General features: G+C 37.2%; 1 protein-coding gene across 3 annotated transcripts in view; it reads right to left on the reverse strand.

Moving 5' to 3' along the window:
* PIEZO2 (piezo type mechanosensitive ion channel component 2) overlaps positions 1–19,758 on the reverse strand; it is a 305,264-nt gene that overhangs the window by 180,468 nt on the left and 105,038 nt on the right. For all 3 annotated transcript variants that reach the window (XM_054059990.1, XM_054059989.1, XM_054059988.1), the window contains exon 3: positions 14,673–14,798. In XM_054059990.1, the coding sequence (XP_053915965.1) occupies positions 14,673–14,798 (126 nt within the window). The remainder of the gene's footprint in view (positions 1–14,672; positions 14,799–19,758) is intronic.

Here is a 19,758-nt window from a genome sequence, read left to right on the forward strand (position 1 = left end):
TCCAACTGAGCAAGGAATAATGAATAAAAACATGTTAGGATAAAGTACCTAAAGAGCAGAGCACTCCTCATGGGTTTGATTTAAATCCAAATGGATTTTAGCATCAGCATTTGGAAATTGCAAAAGTCCATATTCCTCTCTCCAAACTCAAATTTTTCAGCTCATAAACCTTTTGGGGCTTTATAACAGTTTGCTTTGCAGTGTCTTCTGCATCCCATATGCTAGGGGGATGGGTTTTATTAATATTAATAGAAAATTACAGAAGCCAAACTTTGTGAGCACTGACCCAGCTACAGAAGATACTAGCGTATAATTAAATGCATTCATAAAAACAAAGGTACAACTCCGAGGTGAAAGTAGCTATTTGTACCACAAATAGTAACACAAAGCAAAAACGCCCAACCTCTCTAAACATGGGATCACTTTGACAGTGGTACTAACTCAGAGAAGAGAACATGACAGTGCAGGTTTCAGAGATTAAGGCAGTCACTGTGTGACACATAGAAGGCAGTGAGGGAAGGAAAGCAGAGCAAGTGAGAAATATTTTCCCATTTCAATAATCTGTTGGGTTTTTTCATATCTAAGACATCAAAATCCTACCAGATTTTAGTAGGCAACTCTTAGTAGGCTTAGCATAATGTCATGCAAGTCTGATGCTTAACCTTTATTGCATCTCACAGTTACATATTATATATTTTTGTATAGAGAACAGGAAGCAAGGTTCTGTGACTGCTTTTGCTAATTATTCCTTGCACAACGAGGGCAGATACCCAGCTAAGCCTTGGAACAGGCACTAACAATGTGCCTTCTACCTGCTCATGTAAAAGAGAACTGCTGTTATATACATGAAAGTTTTAGAGAGCAAAAAAGAGATTTAGGAAACAGTGAGCTACCAACCATAGGCAGTTCTCACTAACCTAGCATCAGAAATACATCATTGCAGGATACACAATGGCTTAACAGCAGCAGGACCAGCAATGATATGCGCAGGACTGCTTTTATGACTTTTAGGTCACATCATTCACTGTTAATGAGACATCCATTTAAAATCAAATATCCTTTACATAAATTAAAATCCCAATAAAGTATAAACACTACATAGTGTTTATAGGAACTGTATTACTGCACCAAAATAATGTAATTCTTATAAAGAAGGAATTTCATGATGTTGTTGATGGTCAATATTTCCAAAATAAAAAAACTTGGTACGTATACCAACTTTTGAGAAGTCTTTGAAATTAAAAGCTTCCACAACCTAAAAAGTAAAATTGTTCGTTCCCTTCAGGAAAAATTATATAGCAAAACAAAAATGTTAATTTTTACCTTTTGACTAAACACATCACCTGCCAATTCAGTACAATATGTTGTAGAACTTTTCACTCTTTGCTGTAGCTAAAAAAAAAAAAGGCTACAGGAACTACTGTGAGCTCTGAAGAGGAAATGTGATATCATTTTCTTACTGTTATCCAGAATGACATAGGATAGATGTGGAAACCCATCTTTGAATTTTTCCAGATGTCCATGGAACTGTATCAGCATTCCAGCTTTGTTTTATGTGGATGAGTATTCTGTGAACTTCTGTGCTCAGGATTTTCTTTTTTATCATATATGAAAGATTTTTGACAATATTTCAGTGAGGTCATGAAAAGTCATAAAAATAATTTTAAAATTCATGATCGTAGCTTTTATGTAATCTAACTTGTGGAAAGGCTGTTGAGAAAACGTGATGGTAATGAACAGCTGGTATTTCACTCTCAAGGCAATGTAATTTCATGAGCTGAAATTTATCTCACTTAAAAGTCCTTATAAAAACATGATACGATGAGAGTACAGTAGCAGAAGATAGGGACAGCCCTATATTGGCTGTAGAACTACTACACTGGGCAGAACCATGGCTCACATCTATATGCCAACAAGACAAATCTGATCTCCAGACAATCCTCAACAATTTTCATTTACAAACTGCATAAAATTCTTGATTACACTTAGAGGTGGGACTGGAAATTGAAGTGTTCATTTGAATCAGCACTGTGACTAAAAAATTATTCCTATATGTCAGTTCCTGCCCCCAAATCTTGTCGAGGCAACAGCTGCATGAGTAGCAGCCTCAAGGACTGCAGAAAAGCAAATCCACCATGGACTCTGAGCTGCTTAACCAGAGATTGGTGGACAATATGCATGTATATCTGCTGACTTCCCCCCTGCTTTCATGCATCCCCTCCTCCTGCACATTTCATGGCTATTAAGTATTTGATCAAGGAGAAGTACAAGTTCAACAAATCACTGATGCTCAGCATCTTCATTCTGCAGTTAACCATGATTTACATGCACTGTGGATAACAATATTAAAATTATTTCCATTCTGTTAATAAAATCAACAATTTCTTTCTTTCTGCTAGATCTCAAAGTGTTTTATACCCTTTAATCTTGCCTATTTTGCACATTTTTTGCAGCATCCATACATGGAGTCAAAGAAGTTGAGCTTCTATGCCACTGCCCACTACAGAGCACTGTCGTTCCTCGCTGGTTCTTACAGTTTTTTAAACTTTGGACAATTTAACGAAATTCAATTTTTTTTTAATTGGAAAAAAAACAGTGCTGAAATGTCCTCCTCCCCCTGCTTGGTAAGGTTGCCTCACCGGGTAATTCAATCAGCCTGATTCCTGAAATGGCACAGGTTGCTGTGCAATACTAAAACTTAATAATCACAGAAAGTTCTTGCTGTAAAGAATGAGGCCCCTGAAGACTAAAAGGTGTGTGCATATATAGACAGAAAGGAATTGAGCACAGGTAGGAGTTTAAAAGGCATCCCTTGCCTCCTTCACACAGCACTGATTGTCAGTGATTCTGCCATTCGTACTTCACTCTTAGACAAACATAAAACACCAGATAGCCAAGATTGAGGTTAAAAAAATAATTATGAAATAATGAGCACTGGGAGACCAAGTGTTACAAAGTTGGAAGTATTGCCAGCACAACAACATCAGCTCAACTTATTTTTCACTCCCACAAAGCTTGTATGGGATATCAGCTGCAGTTTGGGAGAGTCCCTACCTCACATCTGCATTTATACAGAAAAAAGATAGCCACAAAATAAAAGCATTTTTAATCTCCTTTCTATTCAAACAGATGGGGGGAAAAAAGTCCAGACGTAGAAATAAGACTTTCACCAGTATAGCTTGTAATTCCCCAAGTTTTATACTGCACCTGTGTTTAATTAGCACTAGACCACCACACCCTTCAGGTGGATTTAAGATTTTTAGGACCATTAATACCCAACTCAGCACCTAAACTGAGGACTGTATTTCTAAGAAAGATGGTAAGTTGGTAGACTCTACAATGAAGCCTGTTCTGGGTGTAATTCGAGTCCTTCAACACTTCTACGGTGGAGGTAAAAACACAGGTTCTCTCATGAAACATTACATCTATTCACAGACAAACCTGTGGGGTCTACAAAAAGCAGAGATTTTCTGGAACCATGTAGTCATCTGTGGCATTGCCAAAAAACCACAGGGACGCAATCCATGACCAGGTCAAATTCACAGTGCCAAAAAGACCCTGAAAAAGAATTTGCTATATGACTTTTCTTGACCATAATGACTTTGGAAATAAGATGATGTAGGAACCAAAAATGAAGAAAATGTTATCAGTTCTTATCACTGTGTCCTTTGCATTGGGGGCTGGCTGACTAAATGTAAACATACAACTATATAAATAGCATAAATATACTAGTAGTAGCTTTCACTAATTAACGTACTCTTGAATTACATTACTCCTGATTCCCTTTAGCGTTAAAATTGTTTCCAGTTTTAAAATAGGTATTCAGTATCACTGAGGATATCCAAAAATCAGTTTCATTCCCTAGGCACTGGACTTTGAAAGACAGTGTGTTCTATTCTCCTCTAGACACATAAAAATAGGAGTACAGTTTTGTCATGAAATATTTTTCATTTACTGCAGCTTTCACTGATGCTGTTGAAAATCTTTCTGGTTTTAGTCTAGATGATGACTTTAACATCACTGAAATTCAGTTTATTGATTCCTTTAAACAAATCCCTAAAGGAATGTGGTATGATAAAATTCAGCGGTAAACATAATATATATGGATGGAAATGGTGTGATGCTCAAGATCTAGGTATCAGGAAAATGCTAGAGTTGTAAAGAAACATGAAAGGGATTTTTAAGTCTTTGGAAATCAAGTCCAGACTTCTAAACTCGTCTAATAAGTTCTCTTCCTGCCAAAGATGTGAAAGTTATTTTTTCTTTTTCTGTGAGTGTTAAGGAATTTTTCTTATTTATTTTGTTCTGTATTAAATATAACCATGACGGATGTCCTGCACATTGTTTACGCAAAAGGTGCAATGTACAGTGCCTTTTTGCATCCTGCATATTTATTGATTCAGACTCCTGTGTCTGGCAGAAAATGAAGAGAATTTTAACACAGATTTTCCATTTGGAAGTAAGCTTGAAGCATGGGAGTTCACATTGTATTTGACCCAGGCGTAGGACTATGTTCTAACACCCTGACACAAGAGAGCCCACCAAGACATTTCAAGTTCAAGTCTGTGAATAAAACATTTTTTTCCCAGATGGCCATATTTATGTGAGCGACACCTTTTGCTTTGTTTCACACAGTGATTTGTTTTACATCACAGATTCCACAGAACAGCTCAGTAAACCCAGTACTTTCAACTCAAGGTTAACCTTAAGTTAACAGCTAGCTTTTGTCCTGAGCAGCCTCCAGCCCACATGGGCCAGTGGAGTCCACCCACCAGAGGTTCTGCAAAGCAAGGGTTGGCCCCTTGTAGCTGCCACCCTGAGGCACAACACCTCACCTGTCCTTGCAGCTGAGATGCTCGTGTAGTGTAAGAACAGCTCTGGTAAGCAGCTGTCATCATCTCAACTCAAATTTACTCTTTGCTTCCCAGCTGAGACCCAGGTCATGCTGCCAATGTAAAGCATGAAGAGATACAGAAGGCTTAAGCCCAAGGGCTTAGACCCAGGGTCCAAAAACACCTCAGTGTGGGGCACAGGCCTATGCAAAAGCTCACGGTATCACACCAACAAATTAGGTTTTCCAGAAATACGCAAAATGATTGTGTGATGAAGAGCAATACATAAAGACATAAACAGCCAAACAGTAGAGACAAATCCTCATAAATAAAGTGAAATATTTATTCTCAGTGGAAAGCATTTGTCTAAACAGTGTCCAACACACAAATATATAGCTTCCTATTCCTGAACAGTAAGTCGACAGTGAGACTCCCTAGTCAAATATTTATGTTACAGTGATTTCAATGATTAACAAGGGAACATTTCAACATGGTACTCTACACCAGCCCACAGACGCTGGTTGCCAAAGCACTGTGGTGTTGGTCCTTACATATCCCACACAACTACACCAAAACACTGCCAATGAGCCAAGATAAGCACTGTAGCAGTAGGGCTGGTGTCAGTGTGAAGGTCTAACCCTGTAGGCAAGTTTTATCACTGTAATTGTTTGTGTGAGCAGCCTGTTTCTGACTTTGCTGGTCTTCAAAAACTTTTCACAATATGGAAAGCAGGCTTTCTAGTAACTTGGAACTTAGAGGCAGTGAGCATTGCGTACTGTCTGATAAGATTTTCATAAGAAGGTTAAGCATGTAACTAGGGGACAAGTGAGAAAGTGGCTACTTACAGAAATGTAGAAAGCTCTTCTTTGCATGTTTGCTTCCTAATTTACTAAGATCACTAACCAACAGTATAAACCAACAGAACATTTTCTCTCTTCTGCTTTTATTTCCTCCACATATATATTTTGCTCTCCTCTCTGCTATTCAAGTTTTAAGTGCCTTCTTCACACTTGGCCTTGACTTGTTCCTTACATTCACTTTTGTTCCTTACATTTACTTTTGCTTCTACCCGTAAGAGGGCAGAGCGAGACAGACAACAGCTACTTGACCCTCCCACCAACAAGGTGATGATGATTCTCACTCTTCTTTTCTATTATCCAACAGTCAGGTGTGCTCATCCTCACTACAGCTGGGACACAAAATGGAAAACCGCCCAAGTTTGCATCATAGCATCAAATAGGCATGCTAGGTGTTCCCTCATGAGTAACATAAGAATACCTTTGGAAGTCCACCAGCTTCAGAAATAAGCTGTACATCCCATGAGCCACCCAGCAGCTCGCTAGTTCTTCTCTCCAATGCCAAATCTCTTAATTGGAGGAACACAAATGAGTGTTCTAGAATCGTTACATCATAACTATATACATTATACAGAAGGTGTTATTTATCATGGCTGAAAATCAATATTTAGAATATTGCTCAATTTTTATATGGCACCATGCTGAGTCCAGAAATAAAGCCTCCATAAGTAGAATGAACACCAGCTTCACAAACTGCTAGGCAGTAACACCCAGCAGGAAATTAAGCAGGATTTATCATACCTGCCTAAGAAGCAATTACAGAAGCTTCTATTTCCCCCGTCACAAATTTTGTGGCTGCATAAAGTCGCATTAAAACTGTTGAAGAAATGTTGACATTCAACATGTGATGAATTAAAGGAAAATTAACTTTCATGTTGTTTTCCTCAATCCACATGGGCAAATGGAACTACTACAGACAGTCTTACTGCTTGGGATAAGAAGGACAAAATCCATATATTGACTTTGAATAAAGAACAACAGTTTTCACAGATCCCTTTCACTTTTACAAAGTTATATTAACCTGCATTCTGGAACCATTTTCAGGTTCTCGTATGCTCAGCCTTCAGTGTCTCGGTAATAATACAAGCAACAAAGCTTCAGATAGATTGGTGAGGACATACCACAAAGCCAAAACACACAAAAAACTCTCTCACAAAAACTGAACAAAGAGCTTTTTCAGGTAACTATTGATTTAATAATCAATACAGAATGAAACTCAGAACTTCAAAAATATGTAGGTATCTGAATCTCATTAAAACTACACTTCTATATTATGGGATTTAGCATTGTCAGCCTCACATGGGTGCCAGAGAGTATGCAGATTCTATAGAATCTCTTTTATTAAAATATTGGCATATACTTTTTTTTATCATCTGACTCTGAAAATTTGTACTGTATTTGATGTAGTAGACATCACAAGCTTAGACAATGCCAAGTTCAACACATATATCCCCTCAATGAAAGGTTATACTGACTATTCAGCAGTACTACAGCTGGTTGCTTCATCCTACAAAGACTTTTCTATAGTGGATATTCCAGTTGTTACTGAAACATGAGTTCATTTCTGAACTTTTACTCTTGCTGCTGATACAGACACCACACAAGCACAATCTGACAACTTCTGTGATAAGAAAAAGAAATGTTTTAAAACACTTAAAGGCTTTTTTTTTTTTTTTTTAAACTCAGACTTTGGCCAGGGTTATAAACTTTGTGATGACACACAAACATATGATCAAAATGCAGAGGTTCTGCAAGATAATACCAACTCTTAAGGGAAGAAAGGTTTGCTTTCAAATATACATTTTCAAACTGACATAAACTTACAGATGATATCCATTGCAGTTTCAACTACAACAGCCCCAGGCAACTGCTGAAGAGGTTAAACACCCTAGTGTTTAGTCTCTTCATATCTCAGAATCAAGAAATGTGAGAAAATGCAGGTATGAAGTCGAAAGAAGGGCTCAGGTTTGAGTTACACCCTTGAATGTTGAAATAAAGATTTCACTAAACAAAAAAGTAGGAGTATGTTACACATATGGTGGATGCAACTGAAGATCTCGCAACTTTGCAGCCAAACTAGTTGTTTAGAAGGTGCCTGGAGTGTCCACCTGGTCAGTGAGAAATGGATGTGTTTGTCAGGGAAAAATGAGCTAGTTTGCCTGGGATGCAAGTGCTTATGCACCGTCTAATGTGGACAACTGTTACCTTAGATTTTGGTAAGCCAACCATTCCAGAGGATGTAGTGACTTCTTCAGATTTAAAATTTTTGCTGTGACTTCTGCTTAGAAGCAGAAGCTGCTTATGTATCTTACTAGTTTTCTTAGTGCCATTGGGATCAATTTAATCTATTATGAAGTAACATTTTTAAAATTAAGTCTTGGTATTTGAAGGACCTGCATGCATCTGCCACTCTTTCCTGAAATACAAAACTCTGTATGACATCTCTTCATCTTTTGCCCCTTTGTAAGTAAAAACAATATCTTTATTTCAAAAAGGTTGATAAATCCAACTAGAAATATAATGGCCTTTAGAGATGTAGTACTTTTCAAAATCAACACAACATCAGAACCATACTCAGGAGAATATAAAAGACATGAAATCTCATCAAGTATAAAGGAAAAAGAAATTGTTCATTCCTACGAGAGGCCATGCAAGTCCTGATTCTGAGCTTTCAATAAATGGTGAAACCTGATTTATTTGTACTGGGTATTGCTGCTTCCTAATATAACCCAAGATCTCAGGGACATGCCGGTAGTAACGCAAACACAGGATGGTCTTCTAGCCAAGAAATAATTTCAAAATTTATCTAAAGCAGAAAGTTATTATGATTCCATAATGGTGGCATGCATTTGTTTGACATTCACCACGGCATACTGAGAAGCATATTAATTTAGTTCCCATGATCTAACAGAGAAGCTATCTAGGCAACTTGGTGCTTTAAGCCTATTCTCCCTTTTTCTTCACAGAATAATTTTGTAAATAAAGCACCCAAACTATACACAGTAACAAATGCAGAGATTTATAGAAAGCCTTTAGAAGGATTTCAAGGTCACTATTTTAGCTCCATCAGTTCTGTGACTTGATGTGTAAGAAAAATATCCAGAAATACCTTAAATGCCTCTTTTGGTATTGTAGCAAACACTGAATAGAAACTTAATTAGTGAACAGTTGAACAATTCTTAGTTCCATTTCTCATGGACTAAAATACTGTTCTGAAAGGATAAGTGTTTCAGTAGATCCATTTGCAGAATTAAAGACCAAGAAGTGGCAGAGTCAACAAAAAATAAAATACGGATGTATACCACTACAACCAAAAAAAAAAGAAATTTGAGTATTTTCATAGACTGATTAAACACAAGATGAGGATACACTTACAGAGGAATAGCATGTTGAGGAATAATGCACTACTTCACTGTAAGTAAAGTTTAAAATGAACACTGTGGAAGATATTTCTGCTGGTGGAAGTGCCATTTTTAAAGATATTTAAAATTAGTCCCAGGAAAGAACTATAGCATGCATGCTGAAGAATAAGACTCTATATTATTGATGATCTAATTTTCAGTTGTCTGCCTCTCAGTTTCTATACTCAAAACATGTTACCTGACTTAATAATCAGACTTTTATTCCATCACAGTACAAATTTAATAAAGAAATTGTGTTACTGCATTAATACTACTACATCTGAAAGTAGTAGTATTTTGTAGCCATCCTACAAGAGAAGGTATATGAGCTTTAAAAGAGGACAGCAATGAAAAAAATAACAAACTGAAGCAGGTAAATATTCCAGGACTTACTTATTCTAAACATTATCTATCAGCTGATTTTGAGTAACATTAAGTCCAGGATAAGAGTAGAATATTTAAAAATGAGCCTGAAAGACTACATGTCTGCTTGGCTCTTGCTGATGGCCCAAATTAAACTATTTCTAGATATAAAAGATAAAGGGATAGTTGTTCTTCATTTCCAAAATAAAAGTATAACTGTGTAAGGTTTAAGAGGTGATAGTCTGTATCACACCTCTAATTTAAACATTTTTCAAGTGTTTCTATTGCCAAAATGAAAATATTTTCAGAGTCTTTAATACAGTAGTGTGAAAAGAAAAAATAAAACCAGGAAATGATCTTTTGATTCAGAAGTTGGCATTTGAACAAACTGAGACAAACTAACCTACAGAATTTGAAGACAAAGGTATATCTCTCTACCACACATTTCAGAAAACGTCAGGAATTAGCTTATTAACTACACAAAAGAAATGAGTTCCACAAAACACAGAATTAAGTTGAAACATTTATTCATTCATTTCTGAGGTGAAAATTATGGAGTTTAGAATCAGCTTTAATTTTCCTGCAGGATGAAAACAAGAGAGGGAACAATCACAATAGGAACACATAAAAATTTCACATAATTTATCATAGCAAAAATAACCAATTAAATAGAAACCAACATAAACTGCAAGTTCTTTTCTGGTTTCTGCTATTACACTTTCCCACCCTTTCTCCTTGTATTGTCTTTTTACTTGGCCTAGAAAGGAGTGCACTGAAAGTGAACATTTACAGTGATTACTCTCACCACATTTACATGCGAGCAAAATACAGAATTGAATGCAATAGAACAGAACAAAACAGAATAGAGCAGACTATTTCAGTTGCAAGGGACTTACAACCATCATCTAATCCAACTCCCTGACCACTTTAAGGCTGACCAAAAGTTAAAGCATGGCATTAAAGGTATTGTCCAAATACCTCTCAAACACTGACAGGCTTCGGGCATTGGCCACCTGTCTAGAAAGTCTGTGCCAGTGTTTGACCACTCTCTCAGTGAAAAAACACTTCCTAATGTCCAGTCTAAACCTCCTCTGATGTGACTTCAAACCATTCTCATGCATGCTGTCACTGGATACCAAGGAGAAGAGATCAGCACTTGTCCCCATTTCCCCTCCTCGGTAAGCTATAGAGAGCCATGAGGCCACCTGTCAGCCTCCTTTTCTCTGAACTAGACAGACCCAGAGTCCTTAGCTGCTTCTCACAGGATATGCCTTCAAGCCCTTTCTTAAATTGTGAGGCCCAGAACTGCACACAGTATTCAAGGTGTGGCTGCACCAATGCTGAACACAGCAGCATAATCGCCTCATTTGACATTCCGGTTATGTTGCATCTGATGCACCTCAGCATGTGGTTAGCTCTCTTGGCTGCCAGGGCACACTGCTGGCTCATATTGACTGCCACCGACCAGCATCTCCAGATTTCTTTCTGCAGAGCCGCTCTCCAGCTACTCCTCTCCCAATTTATTCTTGTGTCCAGTGTTACTTCAGTCTAGGTGCAGAATTTGGCATTTGGACTTGTCAAATTTCCTCCCATTCATCACTGCCCAACGCTCCAATCTATCCAGATCCCTCTGCAAGGTATCTTGTGCTTCAAAGAGTCAACAGCACCACCCAGCCATCAAACCTCCTAACGGTGCATTAAACTCCTGTATCCACAACACAACAAATACATTGAACATGACTGGCCCTAAAACTGAACCCTGAGGAACGCCACTGGTGACCCGGGCCAGTCAAATGTAGCCCTATTCTATGAACTTACCATAGCAGGATATCAAATTAGTTAAATGTGACTTTCTCTTTGTGAACTCATATTGACTGCCTGATGAGTGCATTATTCTTTAAATGCCTTTCAATAATACTCAGTATAATATTCTCCAGAATTTTTCCAGGAACTGAGGTTAGACTAACAGGTCTGTAGTTCCCTGGGCCTTCCCTCAAGCCTTTTTCGTAAATTGGAAAAACATTGACCAGCTTCCAGTCAGCAGGGTTCTCCCCAGACTCCCAAGACCTTTGGTAGACAATCAAGAGGGGTCCTACCATAACATCCACTAGCTCCTTCAGTACTCTATGGTTTTATTTATTTAAATTCAGAGAGATATTACAATTCTAGCAAATTCAAAACAAAGATAAAATTTAAAGGAAATATCAAATATTTTAGTACACCCTAAATCCCTTAAACGTAGTACATTCTGACAGCAGCTATAAGGGGCCACAAGCAAGCTGGGAGATAGATTTCAGAAGTGTCTTAATATATGATAGATAAAACCATTTTGGCAAAAAATGGGCAAATATAAAATTCCATTCTAATTCATGAATACTTATCTACATAAGTACGGAATTAGAAAAAAAATATCTGTTCTGCAGAAAAGGATTTGTAGGTTACAGTCAATCACAAATAAAATGTGAGACAACGCTTCTGCTGCAAAAACTACAATAAACCAATAAATAAACAGGAAGTGTGACCTGCAGACCTTGAGTAATTCTTATACCTCAGTACGTGCTAGGAATTTTCAGCTGATATATTGTCTAGCTTGGGCACTGAACTTCAAGAACTATCTGGAACACTTGGAGAAAACAGAAGTAGACAAAACACAGTAAGACTAATCTTCCTAGAAAACAGGACTCGTGAAGAAAGTCGGGAGGGAGAAGTTGCATAAAGAGAAGAGAACGAGACAAAAGAGTACGTAGGACAGATGTGACTGCAGTCTTCAAATACTTAACAGTAACCATAAAGGCTAACAAAAAGTTTTTCTCCATTTACACATTAGGCTGAAGGAGAAAGACAGGACATTTTGACTAACGGGACAAATATTTCCTAATGATAAGCATGAGAAGAGACTGTAGAATATTTCCAGTGTGGCACACAGGGCTTAAAAATAAAATAAACAGTTGTAAAAAAATGTTATATTAATAGTTGATCTGGGTCTAGGTAGGGAAACGGAAAACTCCAGTCTTCCAGTCTACACTTCAGTACTTATGGAGTGAGAAGAGTTGAATAAACATTTATAGCTAACTCTAAAATGCAGGGGCCATAATACTGTGCAAACGCTATGGGCACATTGTTGTTGTTTCTCCAGCTACGGCTCAGCACAGTGCTATAGTCAATTTAGCACAGCATTATTGGTATGACTGGGGAACAGGAAATGCAGTGAGGCTATGTCACCAAACAATTACAAGCAGAAGTACTACCAAGGTATTTTCTGGAGTGGGAATTGTCTTCTCCTCTCTTCCATAGTACTATGTATACTCTAGTGCCATTTAATGACAATAATTCATCGTATTGCATGACCTAGGAAAAGCCTTGTTTTTTCTGCCCCCTTCATCCGCAACCATCTCTATACCTTCTTTAACTCCTCCTTCAGCACCCTGGGGGTCCGGCATTTATAATGCCAGTAACACATTCCCTTCTTCATTAGCTTCATCTGGAGCTGACCGACTATAGCCATACCAGTAAACTAAATGGTGCCAGTTTACTAATATTCAGGCACTGAAATTCAACAACAGATTTTTTTCATATTGCTAAACAATCTAAACAACCTCAGAACAATTTTGGTCTGCCAACTTCTGCCCCAAACAACTCAAGCACAGTTTGGGAGTTCCTGTGGGACAAATACAATTTCCAATTGGCAACTTCAACCCACCCTCTGGGCCCAGAAGACAAAGAGAGCTTAATGGTGAGGATGTGGGCCATCTCATGTCAACTGGCTTCAGTGTCAGAGAGCAATCTGAGACACGTTTAATGTACTACAGCCATACTCACTGTCCTGTGAGGCCCCAAGTAAGGAAATCACTACTAATGGCATCTGGAACCAAAGCTGTTGCACTCAGCATCTTTTAATAAACAGACAGAAATGGTATATTGTCTCTGCTTCTACAGATGTGGACTCTTCCGGATGAAGTAAATTTTTTAATCATTTCACACAGCAGACCCCGATTCCCGTCTAGATGAAGATTCAGGATGAAGAAAACAGACAGCGATTGCATCTCTGTCTTGAAAAGTTAGGAACTCTCTCCTCATACAAACAGCGTCTATCTGATAAAGTTACTGTAATCTAAGTAAAAAGCATACATTTTTAGTCATAAGAATGTTAAAAAGATACAGAAAAGCAACTCATTCATTTCTCTCAATCAATAATATACATTTTTGAAAACCAGAAAATATATGTTTAGACTCTGAAAGTCTAATTTGAACTGACAAAGACCAAGACATTCTAGTTAAAACTGGCATTTCACAAAAATGCCTTTTACTTTGAGAAACAGTTTCAGTTAAGGGTGAAATGGTAATGTTCGTTCCAAGTTTCCTTAGGATTTTGTTAATTTAAGTCAAATGCTTTACCTCAGGTAAGGTTTTTAGTGTTGAATTGTAGTACAACTGTTTACTCAAGTAACAGCAGTATACGCTGTGATAAATTAAATGGAAATTTGTCAAAGGTAAGTTGACAGGTGTAAATGTTAAATGCAAGGATTGCAAGACAAGTACAAATAGTTTCTACCTGGAGGTCACATATCCAAATCACTGGATAGATATTTCAATTAACTTCTGCACAGTAAAGAACATTCACTTTTGAATTATTGAAGAATATTTCCTGAGAGAAGATACAAAATGTCATTCGATATATTTTTAAATACAGTTTACATATAAATAAAAATTGACAATCCTTCTTCCCCTACAACACAGGTGGGAAAGAGACAAATACTGTTTACAAACATCAATACTGGAGTCAAGATTTGAAGTTAAACTAAATAAACAACTTAAGGGAGTTCTACCAGACAGACATGGGTAGGGGGGGGTTCATTACTATATCTCATTTTATTCTTAATACATTGAATTATGACCTGGTAACACTAGTATGTAGCCACCTCAGGTTCTGAGGGAATTATGAAAAAGCCTAAAAGACGAAGACAAACAACGGTCAGTGCTAAACCCAAGGAAAATGTATCTCTGGTGGGAACAAAATAGTTAATGCACTTTTCTCATTTCTTTAATGCACCTAGTCTTCTTGCTCTACTAGAAGTAATTGTTAAGGAAACAAGCTGGAAAACAGAGGCAAGCTGCAGGAGCACAAATGCTAAGTGCCTTCTCATCAATGCTTCACGTTGTAAACCCCTAAAGCATTTGAACACTTAAAATGTTAATAAAAACTAAAAGGTTTTACTTACAGTTAAAACCAGGTGCAATAGTTTTTCCAGCTTCAAGACTGTTTATTGTAATCTGAAAGATGATGTGGAGCAGCAAAAATGATAGACTGGTGAAACACAGAGATTTTAATAGTCGTCCTGTATGCCCTAAAAGACAAAATACACATACACATAGCTGGTAAATTTCTTAACACTACTTAAAGATATTCAGTATAAAATCAGTAAAAATATCTTGACCAAGGATATTTCTAAATGTCAGATCTGCATTACTCATGATTGCGCTTTAAGGGTCAACATCATAGCAAAACCATACTCTAACAATAATGCCTCTGCGTAATCTTTACTCACAAGCCCCAATGATTGTTATCACTGCTATTTGGTCTCATTTTTTTGATTAAGAAAAAAATGTCTCTCAAGTCTCCAGATCTCAATTTTAAATCAATAATAACATTATGTGGTACACAGACAAAATATGCCTGATACTTTCAATACTGCAAAAATAAAAACCTGCTCACCTAATTACTCTTTCCAAAACAAATTACATGGGAGAAGGGATAACAACACAAAATCCTCAGTTTGGCTCAGGAGTATAGGCATACTTTCAAATGAATGCTCTGCTTTGTGCAGATTGCCCCCTTTCTCTTTCTTTAGAAGTTTTTGAAAATAATTTTCAGTACACATTGAAGAATCCTGTAACAGATACACTTGGCCATAGTTCCTCTATGATTTATTGGATATCTATAGCCAAAGCCAATAGAAAATGTTTGACAAGACTTAGAATTGCCTTATAAATCCTCTAGGAAACACTCAGCTTAATGACAGGCAGCCAAACCTGCAGGTTATGAATAAAGAAACCATTAATATTTCAGAAAATAACGCATCTTCAAGACTAAGCTCTATTGCTGATAAAAGACAACATTAAATATCATCCTGCCTGACCTATCTGCAGTTAAAGTTCTATTTGCAAAGTACTTTATACCTAGATTTTACACCACCTGCTTCATGCATTTGAGGGTCATTTTTTATTTACAGATTATAAAACAGCACTGCTGGTATTCTTACTCAAAGTTACAAATTAAGTCAAGGCTATGGAGTCTCAAGCTAGGACAGTCTACCTGGGACATGTTCATTCTACATGCAGCCTGTATCATTCATACTTAGATATTCTGCACGTGTCTGTATCTAGTCAGTAAATCAACTTTTTGCTTTATATTTGTTATCATTCAAGCATGCCGTCAATGGCCTGAATGGTAGTTTATAAAGCAAGGTATCAGATAAACATGATTCAACAATTTTAGAAAAAGTCACAGCTTATCTCACTCCATCAGACCCCAAACTTTTGTTATATGATCATTATTTTCACTACAAATTTTGAATACTAAAAGCCTGTATTTAGTATGAAATGAACTTCATTGTTTAGTATGAAATGAACTTCACTGTTTTTTTTTTTTTTAATAAAGTGATTAAGCATTTCATACAAAATGAAAAATGGCAAGAGTGAGCCTACGTATGAATTTCTGTGGTACGAAAAGAAAGATATATTCACTAGGTATGTGCTTTGTATGACCTATTCATTGGTCTTTACTGGTAAGACACCAGAGTCCATACTGAAAGCAGACAACCTGGAGAACAGAACATTAAAAAAAAAAAAAAAGACTAGATTTTAAATCTTTTTAATCAATAGGATCAGATCCCTTTTATTTTGCTCTTCTACAGAAGCTTGCCTGGTGTCCTGGCTTGGGACATCAACCACTAAGCACTATAAAAGCATAAATAACAAAATAACTAACATTTTCAAAATCATCAGAAAAATGGACATATGACAAGCTACACGATATTAAATCATTTGTTAAATGTGATATCACATGCAATGCAATCAAAGGACTGTTAGTTTATACAATTTTTCAGCAGGTTTCACTATTTGGTGGTTTTTTCCTGTATTACCAGGTCCCATGCTCATGGTATTACGAGAGCTGCCTGTTCAGAATATACTAAAAAATACTGTATCTCAAAAGCTGGAGACAAACAGTGTGACAGCACATACTCCATGGAGTTAACAGCTGTGTTAAAAATGTACAGACTTTAGAGACAGCCCGGTGATTTCTGAAGTTCTGAGTCAGAAACTCTTCTCGGTGCTCGTGAATTAACAGTTCAATAGATATCAAGCACTGAATTTTTCATCTAGAGGTGGATTTGGAAGTTTTCTGATAGAATTGTTTCAGTCAGCTTCCAGAGGAAAAAAATGCAATACAATTAGTCAACACACACTCATTTTCCAAATTGTTTCCACATAAAGAAATAAAACTGCTAAAAATCTTGGGTCCATCTTTCAATATTTCAATTACCATGTGTCTCAAAAATATATCTCAGTATTAGATTTCAAACGCTATTTTTTAAAGCTTGAAATCAATTATATTTTAATTGTAGGTTGAACAAAGCGTTTCTTTAACAAGACTTTAACTTCTGCAATTGTTTTCCTTTTAGGAACTGCAGAAAATGTTGAAAATATATTTCTCAAAATGCTGAAATGTTGAAAAAAGATCTCCTTCTGCAGAAAGCAATGGAAAATTTTAAAGGACCATTAACACCCATGATAATAAATAGTGTCTCAGTGTACTGGTAAATATGGCAGGGGAAGTACACAGCTGGAAGGCAGCTATTCAGTGCAGGTTACAGCATTCTTCAAGGGCTGCTCCCTTCATGGCCATCAGCAGGACGGGACCACCATTGGATCCTGCTGAGCAGGAACTCTTTGCCAGCATTGCATTCTGTGCCAGCAGAAACTAGATGCAAGAGAATTGGAGAAAAGTAAGAAATAGTATGCCCCCGATCTCAAAAATTTTGGAGAGACATCAACAACTTGGGAGAAATGGGAGTGCTAAAAATCAGTGAATTACTGGATACATAATTTATGCCTAGGAAGAAGTGACAGATTTGGATAAGGGATGAGTTTCAATTTATAGCAGGGTTTGGATAAACCCATTTGACTGTATTTCGACTTACATTTTTTTCTTTCTACTGGAAACTTAGTTCTAAATTACCCACACACACAAAAAATTAACTGTATGTGTACAGAACTGTCATGGTGAGAAATGAGACAGCTGAAATTAAACTCCTGAAATAAAAGAGAGCTTCTTATGATGAGGAAGAAAGATTTTTGTCATCCTTCTTTAATTCTTAGTTATTTTAATCCACTCACAGTCACAATCCTTTTGCTAAAACATACCTTAGCTGTTCAGTTGCCCTAACACACAAGCCCTTGAGGACATGAATGGAAACTAATCGTCCCACAGAGAAGGAAACACATATTGCGGACAGAATGGACACACAGAGAACACTGCCTCAGCCCACACCAGAAATCAGAACATTAATTTCTCCATTTTTTAATTAGATATGTAGATTTGTGTATGTCCATCAAGATTAAAATAAGATGAATCTTCTGGCAAAACACCTGGGTTTGTAGCTTAAGCACTGGGCTCTGATTTTACTCACACCTACATGGTGCCACAAACTTAAGCAGATGGAAAGGATTGATAAAATTTGCCTCAGAATTGGCCTGGAGGACTAAGAAAAGTGGTTTTGCTTTCAGGTGCAATGTGTCATTCCTAATGGTATAGAGTGTGACCAAAGCCTGGCACGTGGTTTTGGAAACATATCTCAGTGTATCTCGGAAACACACAGTGAGGTTCTTCCAGCCTCCTTGTCCCTCCACAAGGCTCCTAGGAAAGGGTTTGTTCCCCTCTGATCAAGCCTGCAGGAAGCAAGTCAGGATGCAAAGGCTTCATTACTCTCTTTCTCTCCAGTCCAGCTGCAACACTAAATTGGACTCATGAGGGCCAAAAGCTTTTCACACATGGCAGAGAAATCAATTTCTTGTTTTCCAAAGGTAATCCAGCCAAGAACCGGATTAATGATGGCATGTCCCTCCCAGCCACAGGCATGTAACCTCAGTACAACTAACTGCTTGAATGCACCCCACTACGACTGCTGCCGTCCACAAACACGCACCCTTCTTGACTCCCTACATCATGGTTTCATGCAAAGGTGGAGCCTTCTGCTCACATCCTTTCCAAAGCAGAAAAACAGTACATTCATGTTTAGACAGGCAGTCCTGTGATTTTTTCTGCTACTCCTTTCCCAAAAACACCAGAGAATGACAGAATCTAATTTTTTTGTATATCTGGAACTTCATAGGAGCTTCTTCCAAAACAGTGTGCTAATATGACATCAAATAACTGAATGCTCAGTGGTCACTGAGATCTGATTTAAAATCACATATGCCAGCTTTTACAATGTAATCTGACCAACAGCCCTAGGCTACTGTGAAAAGCATAGCATAATCTGCGTGCAAGGTGCATTTTCATGCCACACAAGTTTTTCTCTCTTTCTGATCTTTTGGATGGGGCACAACAAAAACCTGGTTGAGTCTCTAACAAAGTTAATACTGCTAACAATTCATTCCAATTTTTCAATAAGTAGTACTAAGTACCTATATGCAGAAGGTGGTAAGTTCAAAAGGTCAGTATCCATTCTACATGCCATAATGATATCACGAAAGAGAAAACAGAGGAGGACAACAACGGATCCTAAAAGCTGTTTATTATTCCAACAGTGTAATTCTTCATCATGATCATACACATGCTGCATGGTTTCATCTAAAGAGTAGATTTAAGAGTGTTTTGTTGCCTTATTTGAAGCTTTTATTACTTTGCACTGGGATGTTTTTTTTTAAATGTAACCTTAGTGTTGCATTTTCTGAAGTCAGATGGGTTTTAGATAACTACAACACCTCTTTATCCACAAATTGCACCCCAAACTGCTGCCAACACTTTTAATTCTACTTTAGCAGCTTTGCTTGGGTATTTTTTTTACACAACCCATTTTATTCACATCACAGCAGATGAATACCAAAGCACAGATCATTTTTCACATGATCTTTGATAGCATACAGTGAGTGATAAATATTAATGTGCATTTATCTCCTGAACTAGTGACACCTCAGTTAATAAAGATACTCTATTACCTCCATTCAGCATTTATTTTTTAATAAGCCACTCCATCAGTAAGTGAGAAACATGAAACTAAAGAGGTCTGGGGACAAAGCTCA

This window comes from Cuculus canorus, chromosome 2 (assembly GCF_017976375.1).
Source record: "Cuculus canorus isolate bCucCan1 chromosome 2, bCucCan1.pri, whole genome shotgun sequence".
In the NCBI taxonomy this organism is placed as follows: Eukaryota; Metazoa; Chordata; class Aves; order Cuculiformes; family Cuculidae; genus Cuculus; species Cuculus canorus.